The 27979-nt window shown below is 31.9% G+C and overlaps 2 protein-coding genes across 6 annotated transcripts; one reads left to right on the top strand and one right to left on the bottom strand.

The window, feature by feature from the left end:
• Positions 1-22: 22 nt before the first annotated feature.
• LOC145935238 (pre-piRNA 3'-exonuclease trimmer) lies at positions 23-7230 on the bottom strand. Of its 2 annotated transcripts, XM_083036385.1 has the most exons (12): positions 7025-7230; positions 6707-6941; positions 6298-6582; positions 6009-6213; positions 5803-5904; positions 5586-5711; positions 5399-5504; positions 5178-5277; positions 4982-5062; positions 4751-4839; positions 1485-1583; positions 23-259 (listed from the first exon to the last, which is right to left on the bottom strand). In XM_083036385.1, the coding sequence occupies exons 1-12, from the start codon at positions 7150-7152 to the stop codon at positions 190-192; spliced, it is 1626 nt and encodes a 541-aa protein (XP_082892511.1). In that variant the 5' UTR covers positions 7153-7230; the 3' UTR covers positions 23-189. The 2 variants fall into 2 exon arrangements, 1 of the variants encoding a protein (XP_082892511.1); XR_014425179.1 differs by lacking the exon at positions 23-259 and having other exon boundaries at positions 1535-1583; positions 4982-5088.
• A 1938-nt stretch (positions 7231-9168) lies between these two features.
• Positions 9169-27732, top strand: LOC145935544 (multicopper oxidase 3). Of its 4 annotated transcripts, XM_083037002.1 has the most exons (10): positions 16044-16142; positions 18818-19003; positions 19733-19832; positions 21624-21744; positions 22919-23129; positions 23367-23762; positions 24263-24625; positions 25446-25727; positions 26802-27017; positions 27466-27732. In XM_083037002.1, the coding sequence occupies exons 2-10, from the start codon at positions 18877-18879 to the stop codon at positions 27615-27617; spliced, it is 1968 nt and encodes a 655-aa protein (XP_082893128.1). In that variant the 5' UTR covers positions 16044-16142; positions 18818-18876; the 3' UTR covers positions 27618-27732. The 4 variants fall into 4 exon arrangements, with proteins under 4 accessions (XP_082893131.1, XP_082893128.1, XP_082893132.1 ...); XM_083037005.1 differs by lacking the exons at positions 16044-16142; positions 18818-19003 and adding an exon at positions 9169-9344; XM_083037006.1 differs by lacking the exon at positions 18818-19003 and having other exon boundaries at positions 16124-16142.
• The last annotated feature ends 247 nt before the right edge of the window (positions 27733-27979 follow it).

The following is a 27979-nucleotide window of genomic DNA, read 5'->3' as shown; positions in this document are numbered from 1 at the left end:
ATGCCAGGAGTCCAAAGTATTTCGTTTTCTATTGTTATATATTTATAAGAAAAATTTTTTACATGTACACTTTAAAACTTGTGTGTTTTTTTTTATAAACTCTTATTAAGGACAATATATTTCTAAATTTTAGAATATACATTCTACTATTGTCCTAGATTTTTTCTTAAAGATATTTACAAACCATCTCTAACTACTTCTCTGAAACTTCTGATGCAGCATCCAAGCGAGGATCCCGCTAGAAACGACTATACTGCCCCTAGTTAAAAAGATCAGTCGATTATATGATACAAATATATATATTTTTTTTGTACAAATAAAATAATAAGAGAAAATTAATAAATAATAACATACAAAAATTATAAATGACGATTGGATTATTTTTTTCGTAATGCAAATATTTTGAAATTAAAACAACGATATAATTTATTTTTTAAACGCTATGCTTTCATAAAATTAAAAGCACAGTTTTAGGAAAATTTAATTTCGATAAATTATTGCACCTTCTCACTCATCATGGAACATATATTTAAACAAGCGTTCTATTCAAGGAGAACGTCGCGATCATAAAGAGTTTAAAATTGAACATTCTAAAAACGTCTGCGGGGTGAAAAATCAAGGAAATCTCTAATGTCTAACTTGGTGATATGACGCGCGAGAGAGACGGGGGAGAATCGCGACGATCGAAATATAAAATATAACATCTTCACGCTTATTGCACGCGGAACGGGTATAATGATACGCGAGCGCGGATTGATATATATCGATTGCGACAAACCGAGATAGAGGCGGAAAATCGCAGCCGTAATAAGCATCGGCGAGTCGAGTCTTTCACCCGAGTGTTAGGTAACCAAGTGACGATCGACGACCAGGACGTCGTCATATAATGCCTTCGCAACAATTGGCAGCGCGAATCGCACACGACTTCTCGCATCCAGGGGAATGTCGACGCTAATTGGGGGACTTTACGAACTACGAGTGCGGTCTGTCGAAAATCATTAATTTGTTTGACGTAACCCGGCGTTCGCGTTCGTTTACCACTACTAATAGGAATTGGATCGACCTCAACGCATCGATCATCGATTAAAATCCCGATTACGACATCGGGATGCGTCCCGAAATCGACGTGGCACGTGGAAACATGACGTCCCAAAAACTGTCGCGAATGATGGATCCCTCGATAGTTCTCCAACATGTACATAGCTATATAGCTTAATTAGTGAACACGTGCCGTAAGGCGAAAATCGAATTTCCCTTTCACATTTAAGCGCCGCAGATCTTCATAAAATCAAATAAAGAAATAAATCTATATTTATTATAATCTAAATCTATATTTATCTACCTAAATTTATATATCTAAATCTATATTTATTTCTAATCGATATTTGAAATTTACGCTCAAGATCAAATCAGGAATTTTTTATCGAAATTTATATCGAACTATATTATGCTATATATTTTGCATATTGATTTTTTATACGCACCATAGGACGAGCTGGACCGAGGGTGAGTGCCGTATCGGATTATAAGGGACAACGTATAGCTCCTTGTTTTGTTTGAAGTGTTGCAATATGTCTCGTGCGCTATAAAACGATCGAGGAAATCGTTCTTGATCATTGCGTCGCAAATGAGGATGTAATAACGCGACGTTTTTCGATCGGTCTGCCTTGACAAGATAAACGTAATTACGCGTTAAGCCAATTTCGCGTGACAAAAGTTGCACACGTGTGGCACACAGCAGGTATAATAATAGACCGTTAATAATAATGTACACACAGTGATGTAGACAGTGGCGATCTTTTAATAAGCGCTGTAAATATATCCGCAAAAGTTCGTTGGTAAAAGCGACATAAAGATGGGAATGATGCCAATGACGAAGAAAATCCTACGCGCAACATGACAGCGACGAGTCAATTATTTGTACGGATAACTTTACGGAACTTTTATCGTAAAAAAAACAAAAAAAAAAACCGCATAATTCTACGAGATAGTCGTTAATCCTTTTCTAAAAAAAGACATGCTATTGACATTGTCGCTTTTCCGCGATGTTGATTAGCTATACCTCGATTCGCGTTATATTCATAGCATCAAGCAGCTGTCATCGCGAGGGATAGCAGTTTGACAGTTTGTCCAAAATAAAATTAAATAAAATAATATTATGTTTTAAATAATATGTTATAATACTTTAAACTCGATTAATATTTTTGACAGTTATCAGCTGATTTCTGTCAAAAAATATTAATCGCGGATAAAGTATTATAACATATTATATTACTTACAAAATATTATTGTTTTAATTATAATAATATGTTGTAAATAATATAAATACCTATGTTATAATATATACTTTGTCCGCGATTAATATTTTTTGACAGAAATCAGCTGATAACTGTCAAAAATATTAATCAAACTTAAAGTATTAAAATATATTATTTAAAACATATTATTTTATTTTATTTTATTTTGGACAAACTGTCAAACTGCTAACCTTCGCGATGACAGCCTCTTGATGCTATAAATATAACGCACAACGCAAATCGAGGTAGCTAATCAACATCGCGAGAAAAAGGCAACATTACTTGCGAGACTTAATATGCCTTTTTTTAGAAAAGGAGAATAGAACACAAGTGCGCGCCATTCCTCGATTTTATCAGCTGATGTATGTATGTCAAAAAATATTAAATAAAGCATTAATTTGCTAATTAAGTTCTGAAATAATAATATGTTAAAAATATTAAAATAGTAATATGTTGTAAATAATATGTTATAATGCTTTATTCGCGATTAATATTTTTTGACAGAAATCAGCTGATAACTGTCAAAAATTTTAATCGAGTTTAAAGAATTATAATATTATAATTACTTAAAACATATTATATATACTATTTTAATTTTTGTAACGTATTATTATTTTAAAATTTAATTAGCAAATTAACGCTTTATTAATATTTTTTGACAGAAATCAGCTGATTAAAACATTAATTTGTTAATTAAATTTTAAAATAATAGTATGTAATAAAAATTATAAAAGAATGTTTTAAATAAAATGTTATAGTACTTATAACTCGATTAATATTTTTTGACAGTTATCAGCTGATTTCTGTCAAAAAATATTATTCGAGTTTAAAGAATTATAACATATTATTTAAAACATATTATTATTTTAATTTTTATAACACATTTTTATTTTAAAATTTAATTAGCAAATTAATGCTTTGATCAGCTGATTTTGATCGAAAAATATTAACAAACTTTATATATAAAAATATCATTCCTTTTTATATAAAATCGAGGACGTAGCGCTTGTGTTGTTCTAGTTTTAATATAAAGAAGACAAGATATATGGAGAGATCCTCGAAACGCGAAGTGCGTTTTCTTATTATCAGAACGCGTTTTTCAATGATAAAGAGAAACAAATTCGTGAAATTAACAATAGAAGAGATGCAATTTTGCAAATTCTACAACGATAAAGCAGATCACACAAAATATTATCCTACTTCGTTGAATAAAAAACACATAAAATACAAAAGATAAAGTGTACATTTTGCCGCGAACACCTGCAGCGTTTAAATGGCCGCAAGGCACTTAACGCGTTCGCTGTCTCAACACGGTGCTCTCTCGAAAACAAGCGAAATTGTAATGGATTCACTGAATTGGCGATATCCCACGGCTTGTGTTTGCATACTATCTGAATTAGACAAACCCGGTCGATTGAAATCAATCGCATAAAACCAGACCGAGAAAATAAACTCGGATGGAACATGTGTTGCGAATCGCCGGGTGAGTGTAAAGTGATAATTCAATGTAACATCGTGTCAATGAAATAAATGACGATCGATAATCTCACAGTCGCATAGAGGGGGGGATCGCACACCCCCTCTTTTATATAATTATACTAATAAAATTATAAAAATGTTTCAATCAACAGTTCATCAATTCATCAATTTAAAACTTTCTAAACTGCAGCGCATCTAATATATTAGAATACGCACATTTTCTATTTGATATAATAATAAAAGAGCTATTCTGCTTTTTCAAGTGTTAATAAATTATTCCATTAATTTCATCGTGTTTGAGTAATGCTATATCGAATTTTTATTTTCCATTTATATTCCGCGTGTCATTTTTCACATTGATAACTTAAAGAATTGTATAATTATTCTTTCCGATATCATATTTATCGAAAATTTATTATCTATATATCAGTCTCGTTTTAAATTTTAAATAATATTAAGTGACCTATAAATTTGTTATTCACTCGCATTTTGAAAAACATGCAAACGTGGATGTTTTGACAGTATAATTGTTTTGTATGAAAATGAAAACACTAAATCACTTTATGCAATGCATTGGTGAACGGTTGCCCTTGGAAGGCATCCAAAATAGTTCCGCCACCGAAATAGTCTTATATTATTATAAATTATCTTTTCCCTCTCCTCCGTCGATTATTTATTTATATTTGTGAATATGGAAGAAATGAAGTGCTCTTTAAAGACAGCGAATTTTGCGAAATCTTTTTCCGCGCTTTGCATTAATGCAATGTTATGGTATTTTATAGATATCTCGAAATTAAACGCAGTTGACAGCAATCGTTTTCTCAATATATAAAGCCGTCCTATTTTTCTCATGCAAGATTTTTGTGCGAAAGATGTTTAACAATTTATTTATATATGCACATAATATAGAATATTGATAAAATCAAATAAGAGAGAAGCGAAAAAGAGTTGATAAAACAGTATGGATCACTGACCTTCCGTGATTTGCTACTGCAACTAACACGCGCTTCGATGTGTATTGCTTCACGTCAACCATACCGAATGTCGACATTTTTTCAGCTATCTGCGCAAATATTTCATAACAATGCAGACTGATTACAAATTATTCATCTTTTACATTCGTATATTGCATATTGTAATATACGAAAGTGCTTAGAATCCTATAATCATATTACATTGTTATCTGGAATAATTAGGTACAATACCTGCAAAGCAGTTATCGGCTTCGACATTTTCACATAAAGCCATTTCGGTCGAGTCGATACAGGTTCAGGTCCGTCAAGTCTCTGGGAATATCATAATGTGTCGTTTTCTTTTTGTAAAAGAATATAATATACATCCAGCTCGTCTCTTTTTATATAGTATATTTCATTCACAATTAATGTTTTGCACTTTTCTTACCAAATAATTTGTACTGCCACGGATGATATTTATACAATTTGCAAAACTTTTTATATTGCTCATTAATTCTGTATGTGTAAAGTGCTTCAACATTAAGCCTCTAAAATTATAAGATTTTTCTATATATTCTACTTATAGCAATAGATTTTAATGTATATAATATATATATTTTTATTAGGAATCAAAATAAATAATTATCAATTTTTGTATATATAACTTACTGTCCATAACGTTTTGTGGCAAATACATGAGCCATTCTAATAAATACATAACCAGCAAAGTAAGAATCCCATCCTGCAGTATGATATTTCATTGAAGGTACAGTAACTAAAAAAATTTAAAAGTTTTACAAGATGTAAATTAGCCATAAAATTGTAAAATCAATATACCATAAAAAAAAATATCTACCATCCACTTTATCTGAATTTATTTTACAAGTGAGATTAATATTAGGTGGTGCAAGTGCTAGATGTTTTCCTTGCTTCTCTGTAAAATATTCGACTAAGCCACTTAAAGAATTAAATTTCCATTTTTCTGTAAAGATAATAAGAATGTCGTCAATATGCTTTAAATTGTATACAAACGTATGTAAATGTTTTTAATTAATAATAATTCTGTAAATTACGTTCTGTTGGAAGAAGCTCTCTCAATTCAAAACTTAAATGTTTTGTGTCATAAACTGTTGGAAATAGGTGTTGTATATTATTCTTGAAATCAGTGTATTTTTCTGCAAATAATGTATTATTCATAATTTATCATAATTTAACTTTTTCTCACCGTATTGCATTATACAAATAGAGAAGATGAATTATTTTTTCATATTATACATACGTGGTAATGGCTTATAAAACTGTTGATGTATAAACATTAAATCTAACATAGCATTATGTGCTATTATAGGTTTTTTCAAAGATACCAAAAGTTTAAACACCTTTGAAAAACCTACGTATGATTCAAGCAACACATTTTCTAGTATAAAACCTTCTTCTTGTTCCAAAACTTTTCTCGAATCTGGTGGAATTTTTATAACCGTAATCTAAAAAATTAGAAGGTTTAAAAACTTTGAAAGATAATCGAGTTTTCTTATGGTTCTCGTAAGAAGCAAAATGATTGGATATACCATATTATTTCCTGAGAAGGTCCAAACATTTGGGAAACGATTTCTTAATTCCTTGTGCATAAGATATTGCAAAATTGGAGTAGGAGTGTTAATTTTAAACGAACTTGTTTCGTCACTCGCTAGATTCAACCATTCGGACACTTGATTGATATAATCTTTAAGAGTGTCTTCCTCTTTATAAGAGATAGATCGCTCCACATTGCGAAATAACACATTCTCCTGTAATTGTTTCTGCAAGATTGCTTGGTCAGCCTCATTGAGATACGAAATGCCTTTATAAGCAAGCTGAAAGTTTTTGATATACATATTTGTTACTTTTTTAATAGCAAAATAAATGTAATTTCAATGTGAACTATATGCTGCGTCTTGTTCTTAAAGTTTAAAGTAATTCATAAAGAATACGACATACTTTGTTGAAATCAAAGTCATATGCAGTCAGGAATTCTAATGCAGCAATTTGCCAAACGATTTGTCTACTCTTTGATGGAATAGATCTAGGTAGCAGAAAGAAATTAAAGACCTCTGCTGTATACTGATTTTCATTCTGGACTCGTTGGAATACAGTAATACCAAATTGGATTATTATGTACGATTGAATATTGCATCTCTGCTTCTCATAACGCTCCTCTATGGAATCGAACAAACTGCAACGATAAAGCATACGAGAAATAATAATAAACTCACTGAAATATTATTCAAGTGTATATTCAGGAGATTTAAAACTAACCTATTTTTGACATCATCAACATTTATACCTGTCAATTCCGTATCAATCCCTATGAAATTCGCATCTTTCAATGTACGTTCCAAATGCGGATATATTGTGCTAAAATTTTCATTCGTAACTTCAATCATAATAATATTCTTTCAGATACAGTGCAAAATAGTGCGAGATAACCTTAAACAAGAACATGCGCTGTGTTCTTTACAATGTTACCGCCATTCATGTATATGTGTGTGTGTGTGTGTGTGTGTGTGTGTGTGTGTGTGTGTGTGTGTGTGTGTGTGTGTGTGTGTGTGTGTGTGTGTGTGTGTGTGTGTGTGTGTGTATATATGTATGTACAGCGACATCAGTCACACATTTATTGATCTGTAAATAATTTTTTAATATTGCCAGTATTATAAAATTTTTTTATCGAAATACATTTCTCGTATGCTTAGAACATATATCACATTATGTACAATATATAATAAAATATATAATAAAATATATAATAAAATAATAAAATATATATATATATTATTATTAATATATATATTAATTATTCTATATATATGTTTCTAAGCTCATGTGATACCAAACATTGCAATGATATACTTTATTTATACATAAATATTACTTGCGCTATAAATAAAACATCAATTAAATATATAATTCAAATGCTCTCCTTTTGTGATTTGTATAATTTATATTTCTAATTTTTATATAACTTATTCATATACTATATTATTAATTATTAAGAAAGCACTAAAATTTTAAAAAAGAAAGTATAATAATAAGATAGCTATCATTCTTTTTATTCCAAACTTTTACAAAATTTAATTATTAAAATATTTTTAAAAATAAGGCATCTGTAATTATAAATAAAAATAAAAATGTGTGCCGCATTTATATATAAATTATAGACACTTTATTTAAATTATATCAGATTATTTCTTTTTTAATATTAAATATTAAAACATTGAATAATATAATAATTGTAAAATTAAAATTATTGATTGAAAAAAGTAAAAATTCAGAACAAAAATTTTGTATCTTTTATTTGTATTTAAAATATCTTTTTCTCAAAAAAATTTCCAGTTACTAATTTATTATGTATTCGAAAGGCATATTTTAATATTTTCTATAATAAAAAGAAATAAAATTAATATTATATATATTTTATATTATCGTTCATATATAGCGTAATGTTGGATCTGTTTAAATATTACAATCAATAAAATAAAGATAATTCAACAAGAAAAATGATACGGTAAAATATCATAATAGAATATTCTTATGAAATAAAGTGTTTAATAATCGCAGACATAAAATTAGTTCTGGAATAATTTGATCGATATTTTCAGTTTATATTTCAAGTTAATACTCGATCATTATATACTTCCGTTTCGACTTTGTGCTTCCTATTAATATCGTTGCGTGAATGAATTCTCATTAAATAGTAGTTAATAATTATTAGCTTAATTAATATGATTCTAAATATTCTCTTTAATTATAATATCCCTAACAGCACACATATCCGAAAGACGTTCAGAGGACATCCAGAGGACATCCCAACATCCTCTGGATGTCCTCTGGATGTCCCTTGAACGTCTTTCGGATATGTGTGCTGTTAGGGATACAGAATACCTGAATACAAATAAAGGAAAACTTGTTGGATAGTGTTATTAAATTATCGTATTATCGATCACAAAATATATTTAAACAGATTTAAATTACGCATAATGCAAGAATAAAAGCAACAGAAAAACAGAAGCCTAAGAAAACTAATTACATTACAAAGTCTAATTGCTCCAGCTTTCGCGTGTGAAGAAGATAATTTATAAATCGGATACAATTATAATTAATCAATTTTAGTAACTAGTAGTAGCTCATCCCGCGCTTTTCTCTTGTATGAGAATACTGTTGGAGAGAGGACTCGAAGTAAAAAGAGTATTATTACAAGGGTCACCAGAGGTGACCACCATCTCCCCGAAAATTGTCAAGTATACCGCGATGATTCCGAAAGATCCACCCACTCGCGTGTATAATCACGAACGTGCTAAGTAAGAGGCTTCGTACACGAGGCATAACAGTACAAGCGCGTTAGTGCTTCACATGCAAGATCTTTCTTTTAATCGGCAATCGACTCTCTCTCCTTGGCAATGAACTTGCTTGAGCGGTGCTAGTGTGTCCGCGACCACGACACCGGCTAGTCCGACACTCGCTTGCCTTTTCGCGCTTCTCTCGCCACTGATTTTCTCGAGCACCATGCTCTTCAGATTCGGGATCTTCATCGGGCTTGGTTCCGTGGTCGCGACCATCATCTACTTGACGCCCGTCCCAGGTGAGTCGTAGGCAATTTCTGCCATAGCAGTGAAAATGAAATAGACGTGTAGCTCGTATAGCGGAAGTTGAAACATTTATTTCGAAATTGGAGCACGAAGCGAAAGCGTATCTCGCGCATCGATCGTAGAAATAATTTTTTCCGCAACCATTCGTCTCATATTTTAGAGTTTTAGGTCAGTTTGTAACTTTGCAATTGGCACAAACTGACTTTTGACGTAGACAGATTAAGAAAAAATTGCCAGATGAGATAACTTTAAAAACTGTTGATATATATTATAATAAAGGAGAATACATATATATGTATTATTAATTATAAAATATTAAAAATTGTGTCTTTACTTATTTATTTTGCTTCAAGTTTTGTCAAGATCGTCAAGATAAATTTATGATTGATATATAATTGTTTATATATATGTACAAATTGTTTCTTCTTCACATTTATTACTTATTCTATTTGCTTGCATCTTTTTTTATAGAAGTGAATACTTTGATTTCAAGTAAAAGCATGCTAGGTAAATTTGTTTTCATAAATTAAAAGAGAAATGTTTGCATCAAACTATTTATGTGACACATTGTCGTATAAAGAACGTAATTGTATTATTAAATAATTAAATAGGGAACCCTTTAGAAATATCACTAATAATCGATTTTTTCTACAAATGTAGTCAATGTCTTATATTTATAATTATTTATTTTATTTAAATATAAATAACATTATCTTTTTTATTTTATTTAAAGGTAAATATATCAAAATAAAGCAAAAAAAAAAGAATAAAATATAATAATAATTAGAGAAAATTTATACAAACTTTCTCCTCTTATTATGATTCACGTCAAGATCGCGATATAAGCAGATATGGAAGATTAAAATAGCAGATGGACAATTAATACTCTAATAAATTGTTAAGGGTTCTATAATAATAATATATAGACTTAAATTTAAAATCACCATATATTCTATAATATCCGCAAAGATTGAGATAGTAAATCGACAAAATTTTGATAATTCGTATTGATATCACAATTAATCAAAAATGTTTCTTAGGTAATTATAATAGTGTAGCATGCTTTTATCAGAATTATATGATCTATCTCTTTCAAAGTATTAAGAATTATAATATTTGTTAGCAAGACTATTTGCAAAAATTTTCCATCAAAAATTGTTTTCTTCAACAAAATATTCACTAAATATAAATATAATACTTGATATAGCGAATATTCATGCGAAGATAGGCACAGATTGTATGACCTCTGTATGAGATGAGGTGAATGTCCTCAAATCAAAATTTACAGTTATGTACAGTATGCCTCTTTTAATAAGGACCAATCTTATTGCCAACGATGCTAACTGCAATTACTATTTGTCAGAGGTCATACATACGATATGAGGTATTGTTTCTGTTGAAACACGTTATGCTAAATTAACTGTCAAGTTTTCGGACTTCATTATTAATGTTAGTATTAGCTGATGAAAAAAATTAAAGAGGAGATTAAAAGCCCTTTTCGAATTTTTATCATGTAATTATCAAGTTATATTATTTGTTATATTTTAATTCTGATTATATCATAAAAATAAAAATATGACGAAGGTAATATGCAATTGATCAATTCAATTATATCTCTCTTATTGTATATGCAGCAATTTTTTTTGTAAACTTGCAAGAATTAAAGAAATATTATTTTATGTAATGATTATTTTACTTATAAATAATTATTTATATAATCTTTAATTCGTGTCGGGAAAAGAATTTCGGTATTATACGCTTTTGTTAAATATAAGATAAAATATAAAAGTAAATAAAATATATATTATTTTACAAATTTTATACATATAATATTTTACGTTTAAAATTGTATGGAGAAATCGTGCATTTTGGTATCACTATACTTTTACTGATGTAATTGGTACGTATACTTTATTAAAAGTCATTTACTCGTGTATAATCATGATGCTCTGTATGCTTTTTAGCATTTTTAGATGTTAATGATTTCTTAACATTCTATTAAAAATTATCTTTTCTAGATAATTTTTTAATAGAGAAGATCTCTCTAATATTACCTTGCATGTACATACACGCCTGCAATTAGCTCTAATAACATCTTAAATGTTTATCAGGAGAATAATTATATTGTACAATAGTATAATTTTAAGTTATTATTAATTCTATTATTCTCACATCTAACAGATATTTTTTTACGCTATATTAAAATTGATATATATATATAATTTATACATCTTTATACAATTAGCATTTTTATATTATGTTATACCATATTATATGGTATAATATGTATATATTTTGTTATATATTTTGAAATATCATAATTTTTGGGGTAAGAATAATATAGAAATTCTTATTATACTTTTAAATTCACAACGTAAAAGTGTACTGGAAATATTACAAATTATAACTATGACAAAAATTGTTTATGGTTTATTGGTAATCTTATTGAATAATGTAATGTCTACATGAACTACACATACGAACTTTCTCTTTGATTAATTATAAAAGGGAAGAGGCAACACACGCGTATCGTACTGTATCGTAAATATCGTCAAAATGTACAGGAATGAAAATTGAAAGTTTAACGTGAAAGTGTGTGGCATCGCAATAACACAATTTCGTTTTTTGACAATGCCATTGTTTCCGCTTGAAAAAGATGATCGAATTTCTTATTAACAATTTGAACGTAAAGCCGGCGTCACACAATGTACGTTTTTTTGTATGATTAGCTTGTATGCTAGCTTGTATCCTGTACGTTGCTTGGTTTGCTGCATAGAGTTGTATAAACACGTCACACGAAGTTGGTTTGCTGTATGGAGTGTTGTATGAAGACGTCAGACGAAAGAAAACGTCAAACGTCAATCATAGCTGGTTGATAGGTTTTGATAATTAAATAAAATATTTTAAAAGAGATTGATATGGAGGAACAACAGCTCCTGTATATAGTAAATGAAATTTTGCGACGACGGAGATTGGCTGCATTCGTGCTATTACTTCATCGCGAAATAAATACAAGAAATCGTAGAAACTATTTGTTCTTTATTCCACATTTTTATTAAAATATTAATATTCTGTCAAACGATTTTGACATATCATATCAACAGTGAAGATTGCACTGAATGAAACATTTCCGAAACGCTGATTGGTGCATGCAAGGAAACGAGCACGAAATAATGCACCGTAGCAAACATAGAAATCATACAAGCTAGACTTTCGCACTCAATGCATCGAAGTGTCTGGCATGCACAAGTGCAAGCACAATAGCGTACAAACTAGCGTACAGCTAATTATACAGAAAAACCTACATCGTGACGCCGGCATAACATTAGCCTGCCTTAAATGTCCTTTTTCGTGGCTAGCTCTAAATGACTTTCTCTTATTTTATACTTCAAAAGAATATCTGTCATCTCAGGCAAAGAGATTAATTTATTTTTGCTTGATCGCCTTTTTAATGGTATATATAAATTTCAGTAGAATATTTCATCTTGCAGAGATTTTAGTTACAACTTACGCGAATTATTAAATATATGTCAATTAAGTTGCTAACATTATTCTACTCGCATCATTATAAATACTTTCTTTGTAATCGGATTTTACGTGCAAGCAAAGAATTTAGCGCTTTCTGAAAAAATGTAAATTTTTTGATAATAATTTCGTTTCTAATTGTACCAAAAAAATAATTATGAATTAAAATTAATTAATAAATTAATAATAATATCAGCTTTTCCTCAAACAAATGCAAATCAATATTTAATTTTTGCAATTTAAATTAATTACTGTAAGTATCGATCTTTTTCTTCTTATATCGATAGTTGAATCCTACATATACAAATTTAATTACTTCAATACATCATTCTGCATTATCAATAATGTTTGAACATGATTATATCGTATGATAGGGTCCTCGTCATATGCACGTACAGGATTATGTATTTACGAATATTTGACGACTAAGTAAATCGCGGCGATTATAAATGCAATTTTATTTCCGCGCGCAAATCTATTTCCGCATGATTCGAATACTTCCTATAAAAATGTGATATTAACAAAACCTACATGCGATAGTTATCTAAATTTCGCGGATTCTGAAAAATGTGCGTGAGAGAGATGCGTTTCGCCGAAGTAAACAAGTGAAAGCGTCAATTATTACACGGTAAATGTGGCGTTTTACTCGCAATATATGTAGAGAGTAAGGAAAGGGTCATCTTAACTATCAGAGTGAAACAAATTCCAGGATATCAATTCGAAAATTTTCCGACACATGACGCAAAACTATATAAAGCGCGTAACGTTATTTGATACAAATATAGAAATACAAAGAAAATAGATAAAATAATGTCGGAAGTAAAAAATAAAACCTTAATTTATAAAGAAGCTTATAAAACAAATAGTTGTTTTTGCACTTCCAATTTGCACCAGTGAAATCAAATATTTTTTTATACCAAGAAGATACAGAGGATCTGCTCCCATTATCGATTAAATCGAGAGCATTTCTCTTTTATAAATGATCTGTACATTTTTCATTGTGTAAGCAACATGCAATACTTATTAACCGCTTTTCTAATTCTTATTCTAAGCTAAACAGAATCGTCTTGATTACCTGATAACTCATAGAAATTCTTAGTGTCGATAACCATTAAATACAGGATGCGAAATGATATCGAGCAAAACGCTCTTAAATGTGAAAGATTTCCGCTTCAGTGTGCTACTTACAATTATTATTGTCGATAGAGAAAAATGCTTTCTCAGGAGAAAATAAAATAATACAACTTGCATGAGTAACATGCAACATATTGTAGATAGACCAAGAGATACATCTTTCACTTTCTAAGACCGATTTGCTTCATCCATCATATAATCTTTTAATAGATTCATACTTAAATGATTCTATTTTGTGAATTACATTCGATAATTTGAATACTTTAAAGTGGGTCTCAAGTCAGATAATTGCATTATCAATAATCACATTATTTTTGCCCAGATGCACAATTTTATAACTATTGTAGAAGCTGATAAACATAATAAAATGCGAAGCACAAAATATATTTGAAATCATTAATTATGACAGCAGGTGACAACGCGTTACTTGCAAAGCTAGGAAGTCATTACCTATTTAACGCATCGTATAATGACAATCGCACTGAATATGAATTAGATAACATAAATGACATTACGAATTTAAATAACGCAATTTTGTTATCGAATGTATCGCAAGTGTTAGATAATGCGTGACACATAGGCAAAATTTACATTTTGCGCTTTGATTTTTGATTAAATCGTTACATTGATATTGTGATAATGTTAATTAGAGTGGCGAAAATTTATTTATGTCACTTGCAGAGGAATAAATTATACTCCTCATAATTTGAGATGATAAATTACACTCGCGAGGAAAAGATGCGAATCGATCAATATTGAAACATGATGTATGTATACGCTATTTTTTCATTTATCTACTGTCTGCGACATGCTTATAAAATGTTAAGAGAAAAGTTCGGACCGATGTTATTCCGATAGCAATTTTCTCCACTATTGTGTTATAACTTGTTTCCAAGAATGCAAAGTCATTCGTTTCACGAATGTACTTGTTTTGTTTAACTTCACTAAATTTAAATCAATTATCCAAGTCGAGTTTGCACGAAATTCTTTTATATTCTATTCTAGCGAGTCTAATAATTTATTTGTCGCCTATAGCGACAAATAAATTCTCGCGGCATGACAAAGCATCACACAAAGAAACTTAGAAACTAAATTGAATGTACCAAATTATCTATAAGAAAGTTATTAATTTTGTGATTAATTCTCATTGTTTTTAGCTGCGCGCAAACGGAGAAATTTATAATATTTATTATTTATCTTAAAATCATGCGGGGAAAGAAAAATATTAATATAGCTACATGTTTCACATATGCATATGTATAAATTAATTAGCGTATTTCTATTTATAGATATAGATACCTACTTTTTGCCTAAGCGATGCGAATATCGTGTGGCAAAATATTTTGCTGTTCAAATAATTAAACTCGTTGAGATCGTACCAGTTTCTAAGTGTGCACCATAGATATGTACCTATGTTAAAAATCTTATCCTTCTCTCTAGAAAGTTCCGATCGAGCATATGCAGTTGCAATCTAAATGTTGCAATCTAAATGAAAATGACCGATAAATATGAGCCTAAGCGTATTCACGACAAGCAAAACGTTACTTGCTTTCCATAGAGAAGTGACCGCACAAACGATGATTATCGTTTCTATCCGCCCATGTGAGTAAGAGCTGATCCGGTACGGCATCAGCGAAAGCGAAATCTCTACACGTTGGCTGGACCGAGGAGACTCGAGGAGAAGGAGAAAGGTCGGGAGATGAAAGTATTGGCGCAGAGCCGGCTTTTGAGAGAGATGAAACGGGTCCCCAGTCGCATTGCGAACTGATGGTAGGTAGGGGCCTTCAGGACGGGCCCTCCGGCGAACTTTCACTCGCCGTTATGCCGTTTCTGACACATATTTCAGATTCGATTCGCGTACGCGAAACTCGAGGTGCAACGCACGATCGCGGGGATGTGTAGGAAAGAAAAAAAAAAAAGGAATAGAAAAAACTACCAGTCGCGCATATAGATGATCTTTGTTCCTCGACCGCGGATCCCCGGGAGAGGGAAGGCGCACGTCATAGTTTGTTCGACTGGGTAGCGATGGAAATTGGACTTTTTCGTCAGTTGACTACTGGGTGCGCGGCGATACCTATACGACGACGTCGCGGTCGTTATAGTCTACCTACGTTAGCCGACAACTGTCAGTGGTGCGGTGATTTATGAGATCCGGTCCATCATTTTGTCTCAATCATAATCATCCACACTTGCCTTTAGATCGTCATGCCTCGGTCATCTATTAGCGACACCTTATTCGATTTTTCCTCAGCTATTATGATAGATGGACATCTGGATGTTGAGTACTCTTTCGATACTTTCCATTTGAAGTACACTTTGATCGTTAAACTACCATGTCGGGTAGTCACATACGAAGCCAATCGGGAGTCGATACGCATAGTTACGTACAGATGAGGCAGCCGATTAATCATATTCGCGGATAGGAAAAAAAAATCTTCGAAAGAAGTAACATGGCAAATACAAATCGCCAGTAAAGAGACGAGTCAAGTAACATCATTAGCGCCTTTTATTTGTACTCGCGAAAGTTGTCGATGCAGAAACTCTGCTGCGTGAATGGATAACAATAGTAGTTATTAAAATATTTATAAATGCATGAAAAAGAATTAAAGTTTAAAAAAAATTTATTAATTAAAATTGACTTCAAATATATATTTCTCATTTTTGAAAAGAATCTTGTTACATTTAAAAGTTATCGCCTCAATAATTTCGGATCGAATCTAATTAATCTGCCTTCGTAACATATGTAATAATAATACTTTTTCGCAACAATGTAAACAGATAATTTATTGAGATGGAAAAAATCTGACGGCTAATCAAATTTATTTACTACTTTTGTATAATAAAATCCTCTTCAATTGTCGATGCGATAACGCAATCTGAATAAAACCTCAGACTGGTTCAGAACTCAAGGATAGAAAATTATATAGCCAAACGTAATAGAGGCTATGTCGTAATTTGCAGACAGCCTGAAATGTTTGTGTAGCGAAACGCTCGTAAAGTTATCGTAAATAAATTTATTATGATTTTTTTTCTTACGACTCGACTCGTTTCTTTCTTTCTTGTTAATAAAAAATCCGATTCTCTCCTCTCACCTTGGATGAATTTCACGAATAAACGAGCTTCGATCGTTCTTTGCTAGCAATAGTTTGGATCTTCGATAATAAGGAAGGAACGTCGAAGAGCGGCGAAAGAGAGCGGGAGAGAAACGCCGTTCTAGCAACGAATTTCGGGCTCAATATTCTCATCAGTCGTCGACGAGGAGCGCGACTGTGTCCGCAATTTTGTTATAGCGGCTCCACGTAAATGTCCGTAGTGGTGCAGTGACACAAAGATATCTATATTCTCTTCATACACGTTTCTTTTTCATGTTATTTCTTTGTGCATGATCGTTTTATTTAGGGGGAATCTCTCTTTTCTCGTTATCTATATCCTCGTTTATTAATATTTATTATTTATATCTGTTGAGTTTAAGAATCGTGTTGCTTTCGTTGCAAGATACGTGTCAAACGTAGTGATGATTAACTCTCTTGGATTTTAATAACTTATTTCAGTTTAAAAAATCTTTAAGACTTTATAAGTTTTACGTATTGATAATTGTAATATAAATAATATTTAAATAATATTTTTTTATTTTTTTTTATTTTAAAAATTACGCGCCCTGCAATATTGAATTAAATTGCAAAGAGTTGAGTTAATCGATTAATTTGTGTTAGAATTATTTCTAGAAAAAATTTTGAGAACATCCTGCAATTAAAAAAAGATTCATTCTATCTGTTTGTATTATACAATTCGTTTCGAGGCTACAAAAAGATCTCTGTGGTAAAATTGCTACAATGTGAACAGTAATTTTACTTTCAATTTCAGTTAAAACTTTCAGAGATGCATGATTCCGTTGTATATAACTGAATTATGGTTCATCGACGTGTTATAATGTGAAAATTATACAAATTTCTACGTAATATATACAAAAATTTTTATGTGATAATGATCTCGTAATCGAGGACGGAAATGACAATATTAGGCAAACGTTGTGTTTAATCTTATTATTTCGTTGATTTTTATTTTTTCTATAAAAAATCTCCGTGATTATTATTCAGAATATAATATACAATTTTCTTTAATACATATATTTCAAATAATTGCTACTTATATAAACTATATGTGTTGATTATATATAATATTGTCATAATCTTTTAATAAAACTTAACGTTTGTAGTATAATTATAGTTGAAATAATTACACATACAAATATTTTTAAAAACAAATATTTTGACAGTTAATGAGTGACAGATAGCCTCATTATTTACTATATGATTAATCATTACGCATGATTAAACTTCAAATTTAATCTTCATAATTCATTCATCTGTCTCGCGAAAACTGATTATGAACGCCTTTTGAAGACTGAAACTGGAAAAGATTTGACTCAGAAAGATAGGCGAACAAGAATTCAACTTTCGATCTTGTTTATATATAGAATACAAACGGCTTCTTTTTTTTTATCTTCACGGTCAGCTTTCTCCGCGTCAACTCTTTCATTTTATTATCCTCGACACATCAACACTTAGCTTGAAGCTTGAAAGCAGCAAAGAGTCATCTCAATCTTAAAAAAATTTTCTCTTATTTATTGGTAGAAATCTATCATATATCTTTCTTGTCAATTAACTGCTGAATACACATACATCTCGTGCTACTTAATAATTGCACGCGCGCTAATTTACGTGATTTAATCGACATACTTTTTTTTATTAAGAAGATTAATTGTTCATCCATAAATATTTCATTCAAAATCTGTCAATTTTTAAAGCTCACGGGGAATAAATGTCGTCACCACCTGTTATTGTTGTATAACAACGTTGGTAGGCGATGTATTCTCCAAAATCCGCTCATCGTCACGTGGTCACTCCGGCCACGTACATTTTACGATGTCTCGTGGTCGTAACAATGATCGCAGCTGCGGCGACATTTTTACATATTAACAATTACAGGCCTAGTAAGTTGAAACAATTACTTTGTCAAAATTACAAACAACATATGCAGTCTTATCGCGCATAAGCCATGTAAATTTAATGCAACTTTTAATTATTCCTCATGAAAATACATTTTAGACAATATATAATGTAATATAAATTCGCGACAGACATTTAATTAATTAATTTAAAAGACATTTACTTATAATTTTTTATTTAATGCATCGTATATTTTATATCCATTTTTTCAAATATATTTGCAGTATTATATGAAATTAGAGGAAAGTATTATTAAAATGTTGTCTCTCTCGAATTTTTTTCACATACATCGTCTAAAGTTAAAACTCACTCTGATATACGTTTTGAAATATAAATATAAATTAATAACGTAAAATGTATTTGAATGCAAAGAAATTCACTAGACATTGAATTTACCCGATCAATAGAAGTCAACTTAAGATTTTATAATGAAGATAAATATGAAACGATAATGCGTGTAATAATGCGCGAAATGCATTTTCGCTTCTATCTCCAGCCGCAACTTTGATGTATGTGCCATAATATATACGCGTGTGCATCATTATAGCTTTTCTTTACTAAATAGTACTTTCTATGTGGTTTGTAACTTTCATCTTTGCCGCTTGTCCACTCATATTTTTTTCTGGTTTGTGTGATAGACGAAAAGGAAAATTGCTTTCGTCCGCGCATCGAGGCGATAAAAGATTTTTCTCACTCTTTCTGTTCTTTTTCAGAACAAACATTCCTCTCCTGCGACAGGCCATGTCATCACTTGGATTGGCCTATGATCTGCCGGGTGAAACTCACGTTAGAAGTCTTCCAATCGCTCAGCAAGTAAGTCTAACATTCAATTACATTTTTTTGCCAGTGTTGTACCCATTTTGTAAAAATTTAATCCAACCACGCATTTGCGCACGTAACGAGTGAAAAACTTAATTATAAATACATACGTCAGAAAAGGTCACATCGCTTGACTCGTCTCGTTTGTATGCAATCTCTTTAATCAGCTGATTATACCATATACTATCGATGTTTCGATAGCCAGATAAAAAAACCGATAAATTATTAAATTTTGTGTCAAATATTTTGTTTTGTATTTATTTAATATGTATATTTCCTATCTATTTTTTTCAACAAATTTTCATATACCTTTATTTAAAGAAATCAAATATATAATTTATGAGTATTTCAATGTTGCAAATCACACTAATATCAGGTTTCAACTAGTTTCATTAAAATGTAGCACATATGAAAAAAGCAACTTTTGAGACCAAATTTTTTTTTAATTAAATCTTCTCGGATGAGAAGGAAGACAAATCATATACGAAGGTTAAACGTTGCAAGAATGTAGATTACGTCGAAGTTAAATGTTGCGAACGATATTACGCAATGTTTGACTTCTATTTCATAAAATACCTATTCGTAAATAGGTTATTACGTCTCCGCTATAATAGATCGAAGTTATAAAAGCGTTTTATTAATTTAATTATATTAATTAAAATTATATTATATATATTAATTTTATTAGATATTATTAAATTAATTTAATTTCATTAAATATTATCAAACTAAAATTATATATACCTGTTGCTTTTATAAATTTTTACAATAAAATATTAATTTCGAATTTTCAATAATGTTGCGCTCGTCCGAGGAAACGAAGAGAGGCGAATTCTAAAAAGGGAAAGTTTCCTCATGTAATAAAGAAATGCATATGCGATCGTAACCGCATCACGCGAAGGAAGTTGGATTTTTCGTTACGCACGTTTCGCGAAATAACAGCATTATAAACACACATCGTTTCTTTTCTTTTCGTGTAAGTAATAATAATAAAAACAATACACACAGGAGATCGTGTGCAACCGCGAGGAAAGTTGCATTTCACGTTACGTGCGCGGCGTGAAATGATTATTACTGCATTATAAACAGTTCGTTTTTGTGATTGCAACATCGTTACACCGCACCGCCGTATTACATTTAACCATGCAACTATTACCGAACATAACGCTCGGTTTCGGACTCGTCGATGCAATAACCGTTATGCAATCCTTAACCGGTGTAATGTGGAAAACTCTCACGATTGCACGAACGACCGCACGCTTGTCGAAATCAACACGCAAACGAGAATCGCACTCTCGGTAATAGCTAAGCTGAGATCGGAGGAAATCGGATCGATATCTTGCAGCTTTTTATCAAATCTTAATAAAAACCTGTGTAAAACACTACGAATTGAATAATACATTACTTGTTTTTCTATTTACTTTAGTTACGCACTATTTATTTCGTTTACGCATTATTCTCAAAAAAATCGCTTGAGCGATCTTGTTATATAGATGTCTATATGAAATATGCAGATAAAAAAATTGCGAAAGTTTTATGCGGAAAATTGTGGTAAAAGGTATCATGGAAAAAAATTAATTACCCTAGTTAAATTTTAGATCTCCCTATATTACACCTGAAAGTTAGGCATAATAGCTATTTTGTTTCCGTGATTATTTCATAGAGCGCTTTTATAACACTTTCGGTGAAAGATATGATAGTTAAATAACAATTCGATCTGCTTCGTAGATATAATACATTATAGTGCTGGATGGAGAATCGCGATTTTACACAGGTTCCTTACAGATCATGCGGAGATTGTCCATTGAATCAGACCGCTTGCTTGGCCAAGCATTGCGTTTCCGCGGATGGACAAAGACGGGGCATTCTTACAGCTAATCGTCAAATGCCAGGACCTAGTATCCAGGTATGACCTCGATATACACCGTCGATCGATAGCCCGAGTGCATTACACTTACTGCTTGGAACTCGGCGAAATTCACCGCAAGCATATTTCGATATCGCTTTTCTACACTCTTTTTTTAATTAGAGTTTACTTTATAATGTCATATTAACGATTCAAAAATAAAATTTAATAATATATATTAATATAATACAATATATTTTATTTTGTAATATATTATATTATATTATTTAATAATATATGATTAATAATATATGATGATCTGAAATTAATATTAAGCTGCATATTTTAAAATTGCATTATTAAAAATATCTTTTATTATTTTATGATTTAAAACGCAAAATTTAAAAAAAAAATGAATTTAGTTTAATGTAACATTAAATATTCGGGATTTTACACGTCGAAAATCATTTTAAATCATTAATTAATAATGTACAATTAATTTTATTACCCGAATATCCTCTTGTTTTATTATTATTGCTATAATTTTACAGAAAGATTGCATTAAATTGAGATATATATGAGTGTGAATGTTTGTATAAATGTGTACGATTTGATCCACGTGGCTTTGCCGATACAAATATACCTTCATTTGCAATCAGCGATCTTCAATTGCAACGAAAATTGAACTCTATCTTGTGTTAAAATTAACTCGCATGGTGATTGAAACACGTATACACAGTTTTGATAATTAATTGCGTTGCTTGAATATAGGGAAATAATCTCGCGCACGTGTCTCGTTTAACTAAGTAACACTTTGAAATGAAGAGAGTTTCGTTGAGCCTCTAATTGATCTTTGCCGCAAACGTTACGAAGCTTTAGAAATGTTGATTAAAGCTAAATTCCAAATTTCATATAATTAAATAATATATGTGTGATGTTTTTCATCAGTCTTTTATATCAAAATCCAATTTTTTTAAAAATCCTTTTCATTTCTTTCATAGTAAAATTATAAAATAAAACTAATAAAATAAATTAAAGTTGGCAAAATTATAAAATAAAATTAAAATTAGAATCAACGTCGAAGAAAATTATCGAATATTTTTTCATTCATATTTGGAAGCTGGCTACAATTATCTTAATAGGATGCATGATTCCAACGTGAAGATCCCTGAACATTTATGACGGATAATGGGCGACTAATTAGCAACTTCCAGATAGATTTACGTCTTTACAGGTTTGTGAAAACGATATCCTAGTAGTGGACGTCATTAATCGTCTTCCGGGTAAGGCCGCAGCGATGCATTGGCGTGGACAAACGCAAATGGAAATGCCTTACATGGACGGCACGCCGTTGATCACGCAGTGTCCGATACCGAGTTACACCACTTTCCAATACAAATTTCGTGCCTCCACACCAGGCACGCATCTCTGGCACGCACACGCAGGTTGATAGTTGTCACTTATTTCATATATGGTATATATTGAAAAAAAATATTTAGAAATAAGAAGTTGGGCTTATTTTAGAAATTAAATTTTATCGCATGTGATATGAATAATAATTCAATATTGTTGGTGTATTAATATTATTAATATTAATATTAATATTAATATTATTTCACCTAAAACGAGTTATACAATTATCGAATTATGAATTGACCGATTTGTTTAAAAAAAAAACTCAGGCGCTGACGTCACCAATGGTATTTTCGGATCATTGATCGTGAAACAGGCGGACCTTCGGGATCCCCATCGCACCCTTTACGACATCGAGGACCCTAATCACGTAATTCTGGTGACCCACTGGCAGCATTCGCCGGAAGTATCGTTTAACCAAGGTCACGCCAAACCGGCGATTCTTTTGATCAATGGGAGAGGTCGTCAGCCTAGCGGACCCACGGTTCCCCTAAGCACATTCACGGTCATTCCGGGACGACGTCACAGATTCCGCGCCGCCAATGCCGGAGGTGCCGGTGCATGTCCAGTGACGCTTTTTATCGACGGTCACACTCTTCTCTTGACTGCGCTTGATGGGCATCCCATCGAACCGCGGCAGGTTGCCTCGATCACACTGGCGAAAGGTGCGAGTCCCGTTAATACCTTCCCGGAAATCTCTACGCGGTAATTCGCGATATTGATAGGTTTTATGTACGGGATATCTTCTCGTATCTTCGGGAAAATCAAGCAGATTTAAGTTAAAACATTCTAAATTTGTTTAGAACTTTTTGGCTTGTATTTTGTACACTTGGGAACGACTGAAAAGTAAAAGCATCCTAATAGGTTGCTCGCAGAGATTGTAATTCAGCTGTTTTATCTTTCAAGCAATTTATTTATTTTATGACGATAATTTTCCCCTTCATTGTTTCCACTTTCGAATATACCGGATCTCGAGTAGCGTGTCTTGCAACTTTTACCTTTACCGAGATTTGCAAGAAGATTATGATTAAAAATTCCGGACGTAAAATCGATACGGTGCACATAATTGAATTTTATTCGCGCGAAACAAGACTTTCATTGCAACTTCTCGCGATTTCCATTGAGCCAAGAGAGTGACGAACGATCCTTCGATTTTCGTTTATAGGTGAAAGGGCGGATTTTGTTCTCAAAGCGAGCAAACGCGTCGCTTCCTATTGGATGAACGTGCATACGGCGAAAGAATGCGGAACGAGCGCGATAAATGGCGCGGCCGTGCTCAGCTATAAAGGCAGCAGTTCGGAAATTCCGGCGACAACGGCGGAAACTATCGATCAGCAGGATATCGAGATAGGGACGAACCGGTTGGCCATGACAACGAATCCTGCGGAGAAATGCGGCGCACAGGAAAGCCTGTGCGTCATGGATATCCAGAATATGCGCAAAATTCCACGAGCCCTGGCTATGCCCCGAATGGACGTGACGATGTATCTGCCAATTAATTACAAGATGCAAGCAACAGAACTGATAGGTGGGTGTACGTGTGTCTCAAAATGAAAATGACGCGAAGAATGGGAAGTGAAAGTATAATAAAATTAAATCGCAACCGCGCGATGCAACCGTAATTGCAACGAGCAATTAATTTCGAACCAGACGTAATCGTCTGGTTAAAAATTCTCTACCACGTTTGTACGAGAGTTTCACCGCGTTCCGCGTTATTGAAATTTTGCTACCGATTATATTTCGCACAGAGAGACATAATGCAATGTATTCGGGTCAGGAAGACGCGCGCTTTCATCACTATTATTTTTCTCATAAATCTTTTCGTACGTCTCCTTAGCTGTTAACTTTTTGATGGATTAGTAGTAAGTCTCTCCTCGATCTCTTAACGAGTAATAATGAATTTATTAAAATAGCTGAGAGCGAATCTAAAAATATAAATATAAATATTTTTTATTTTAAATTCAAGCCAATTTGACTAGAATAAAAACTTTTATTTGACACTATAAGAGATTATAAAAATTTGTAAATTATATTGAGATTATAAAAACATCATATATATAGAAAATAAAAGGATCGCGAAATTTTCATCGTGGGAAAATCGATTCTAAATTCGCTTAAAAGTATTTGAGTTTTCTGCTAATAAGAATAACGGCCTCAATTTCCCCTAATCATTTGCGTAATACAAAAAAGAAGAAATCTCACCGTCCGAGAAAACGGCGCGTAATTAAAATCGTATTAAGAGAGTAATTAATTTCGAATCAAGAGAAGGATCACGCGCGCGATGCTCGATCAAACTCGATTATCCGATCGTGGCGCGAGAATTATTTCCCTTCTTTGTTCATTCTTAGGTAACAGCGGGACGGAAACGCGAGTGTTGAACGTGGACAATGCCACTTTCACGTATCCGTCATCACCACTGTTGACCCAGGGTGGCGACGTATCGCCGGACATGATGTGCTCTAGCCACGATGACGACAACGATGACGCCGATGACGCTCGCAATGAGAATAACGAGACATTATTGCGACCTCGGTGTCGTCCGGTCGGCGGCCCGGGTGACATGTGCGAATGCGTACACGTGCGTCGCGTCCCACTCGGAGCGACCGTCGAAATTATTCTTCTGGACCAGGGTAATTAGCCTTTCTTTCGAACGTCATCAAAACGCACATGCAACTCGCGCAATGTGACGCGAACGTCACGTGTCTCGTTTATTGTGCGCGGATTCTTTACGTTCTCCTCTCTGACAATCTCCTTCTTTTATCCCCGTGAATATAAATGAAATATTTAATATACTTGGTGCTATATTTCATTTTTTTATATAGCAATATATGTATAATATTTATCAATATTATATCTTCTTCGCTATATATGACGGATAAAATAATGTATTAAATTTTTTAGGCTGACACAATGTGTCATTTTGCAAATTTAAAGATATTACATAAAAATAATACTATGTTTGTTTAATTTAAACGATTTTTTAATGATCAATCTTTCAAAGATCGTTTTATTAATTAAAAATTATTAATTAAATTTTTTATCAATTAAAATTAATTAATTAATTAAAAATAAATTCCAGAGTGCCGAGAAAATATAATTAGTATGTTGAACTTTCGATATATTCGTTATATATAAGATATTAATACAAAAGGAAAATACATTAATCACAGAATGTGGTCTTTTGTGCAAGACATACACAAAGATTCATTATTACATAACTATTAATCAATGGCATACTTAGGATAATCTTACAATAAGCGGGATGGCACGAATGAGATAAGAGGGAACGTTGGCGCACAATGGAATGTAAGCTCAACCAAGATATCTTGATGTCCTTGATCTATATTTCGTATTTACTGCGAAAGTCGGCAATTATTGATCTTGCTTTATCTTCATAAAAATCATTTCCAACGGAAACGTATATTATTACTTTTTAAGAACAATATTTGACGCGTTATCGCTACTTTTCCCAATGTGTTATTTGCGTCAGCTGAAAAAAAAAATCCTGCAACTTTTTCGATAACAATGCGAGAAACAATCGATTATCTAACGACGAGTTCCGAGTTTATTAGGTCTATCTTTGTCATAGAATTCTTTTTATATCCAATTTAATTATTAATTAATGTTATGAATGTGCTGTTTTAATTTTATGATACGAAGGATTCCATTTATTCGGGAGTTAATGCGTCATTACTTTGCTACAGGCGGTCTGGATGATCTAGTTTATCACTTACACGGCTACAGTTTTTATGTGATGGGGGCAAGACAATTCGGGCGGAGTATGTCGGTGCAGGAAGTGAAGAAACTCGACGAGAGGAAGCAACTGTTTATGAGAAATTTCGACTGCGCGCCTATTAAGGACACTATCGTCGTACCTAAGTTCGGTGCCGTGGCGTTGAGATTTAAAGCCGACAATCCAGGTAAAATTCCCAGTAAATCTTCATGTCATCAAACTACTTAACATATAAACTATTTTTACATTTAACCGGATAAATCGTTAATTTGTATTTCTTCAAACAAAACGGGAGATAAAAATATCGAGAGATGCATCAAAATATTCTTAGCGATTGAAAATAAAGATGTTTTCGATATTTTCATAATTCGACTTTGCATTTGTTACTGCTCGGAATTTCGAGATTTAATCAAATTTTAATTTTCAATATATTTTATATCGACATTTTTTATAAATTATAACGAATAATGACATTTTCCGATAATTTTATCGAGAAAAATTGATTCAGAGTTTGTCAAACATTTTAATATCGATGATTAATCTGGTAGAAACGCAAAGGAGCGCTTATATAACAGCGACGCTTGCGCATTAAATCGATGAAATTACTGATCCCTTACTTTCACATAATTCTGCAGGTTATTGGATGTTGCGTGATGAACACGCGGCTGATTGGACTCGCGGTTTGGACGTTGTTCTGCAAGTCGGGGAACCGAGCGACATGATGTCTGCTCCGCAGGACTTTCCCAAGTGCGGATCCTTCATCGGACCCGACTATTTCCTTATATAGACTGTTATAATCGCTTAAGCTTAACATATGTATATAATTGTATATAACGATAGGTTTCCACGTGTACGTGGACTAAGATTTACAATTTTTTTATGAATAAATATCGAATCATACATCGACCTATAAAAAGTGTTCTCGTCAATTTCGAATAAAAAAACCTTTTATCGCGCTTTCTTAAATAATTCCCGCATTATAGAGACTTTTCAGCGAAAGGAAACTGTTTGATTAAACGCCACACACACAATTTCCGTAACTTTCTCATTTTCAACTTCAATTAACTCGATCTAACTTTATAATAAATAAATTGTTCCAAGAATCTCTGCTACCAGAGCGTAATACATAACTTTATAATTTTCAAGTTT

This window comes from Prenolepis imparis, unplaced genomic scaffold (genome assembly GCF_030444845.1).
Source record: "Prenolepis imparis isolate NDT839.2.m4 unplaced genomic scaffold, iyPreImpa1.0 SCAF_4, whole genome shotgun sequence".
NCBI classification, from domain to species: Eukaryota; Metazoa; Arthropoda; class Insecta; order Hymenoptera; family Formicidae; genus Prenolepis; species Prenolepis imparis.
This window is presented reverse-complemented; position numbering and strand designations above follow the sequence as displayed.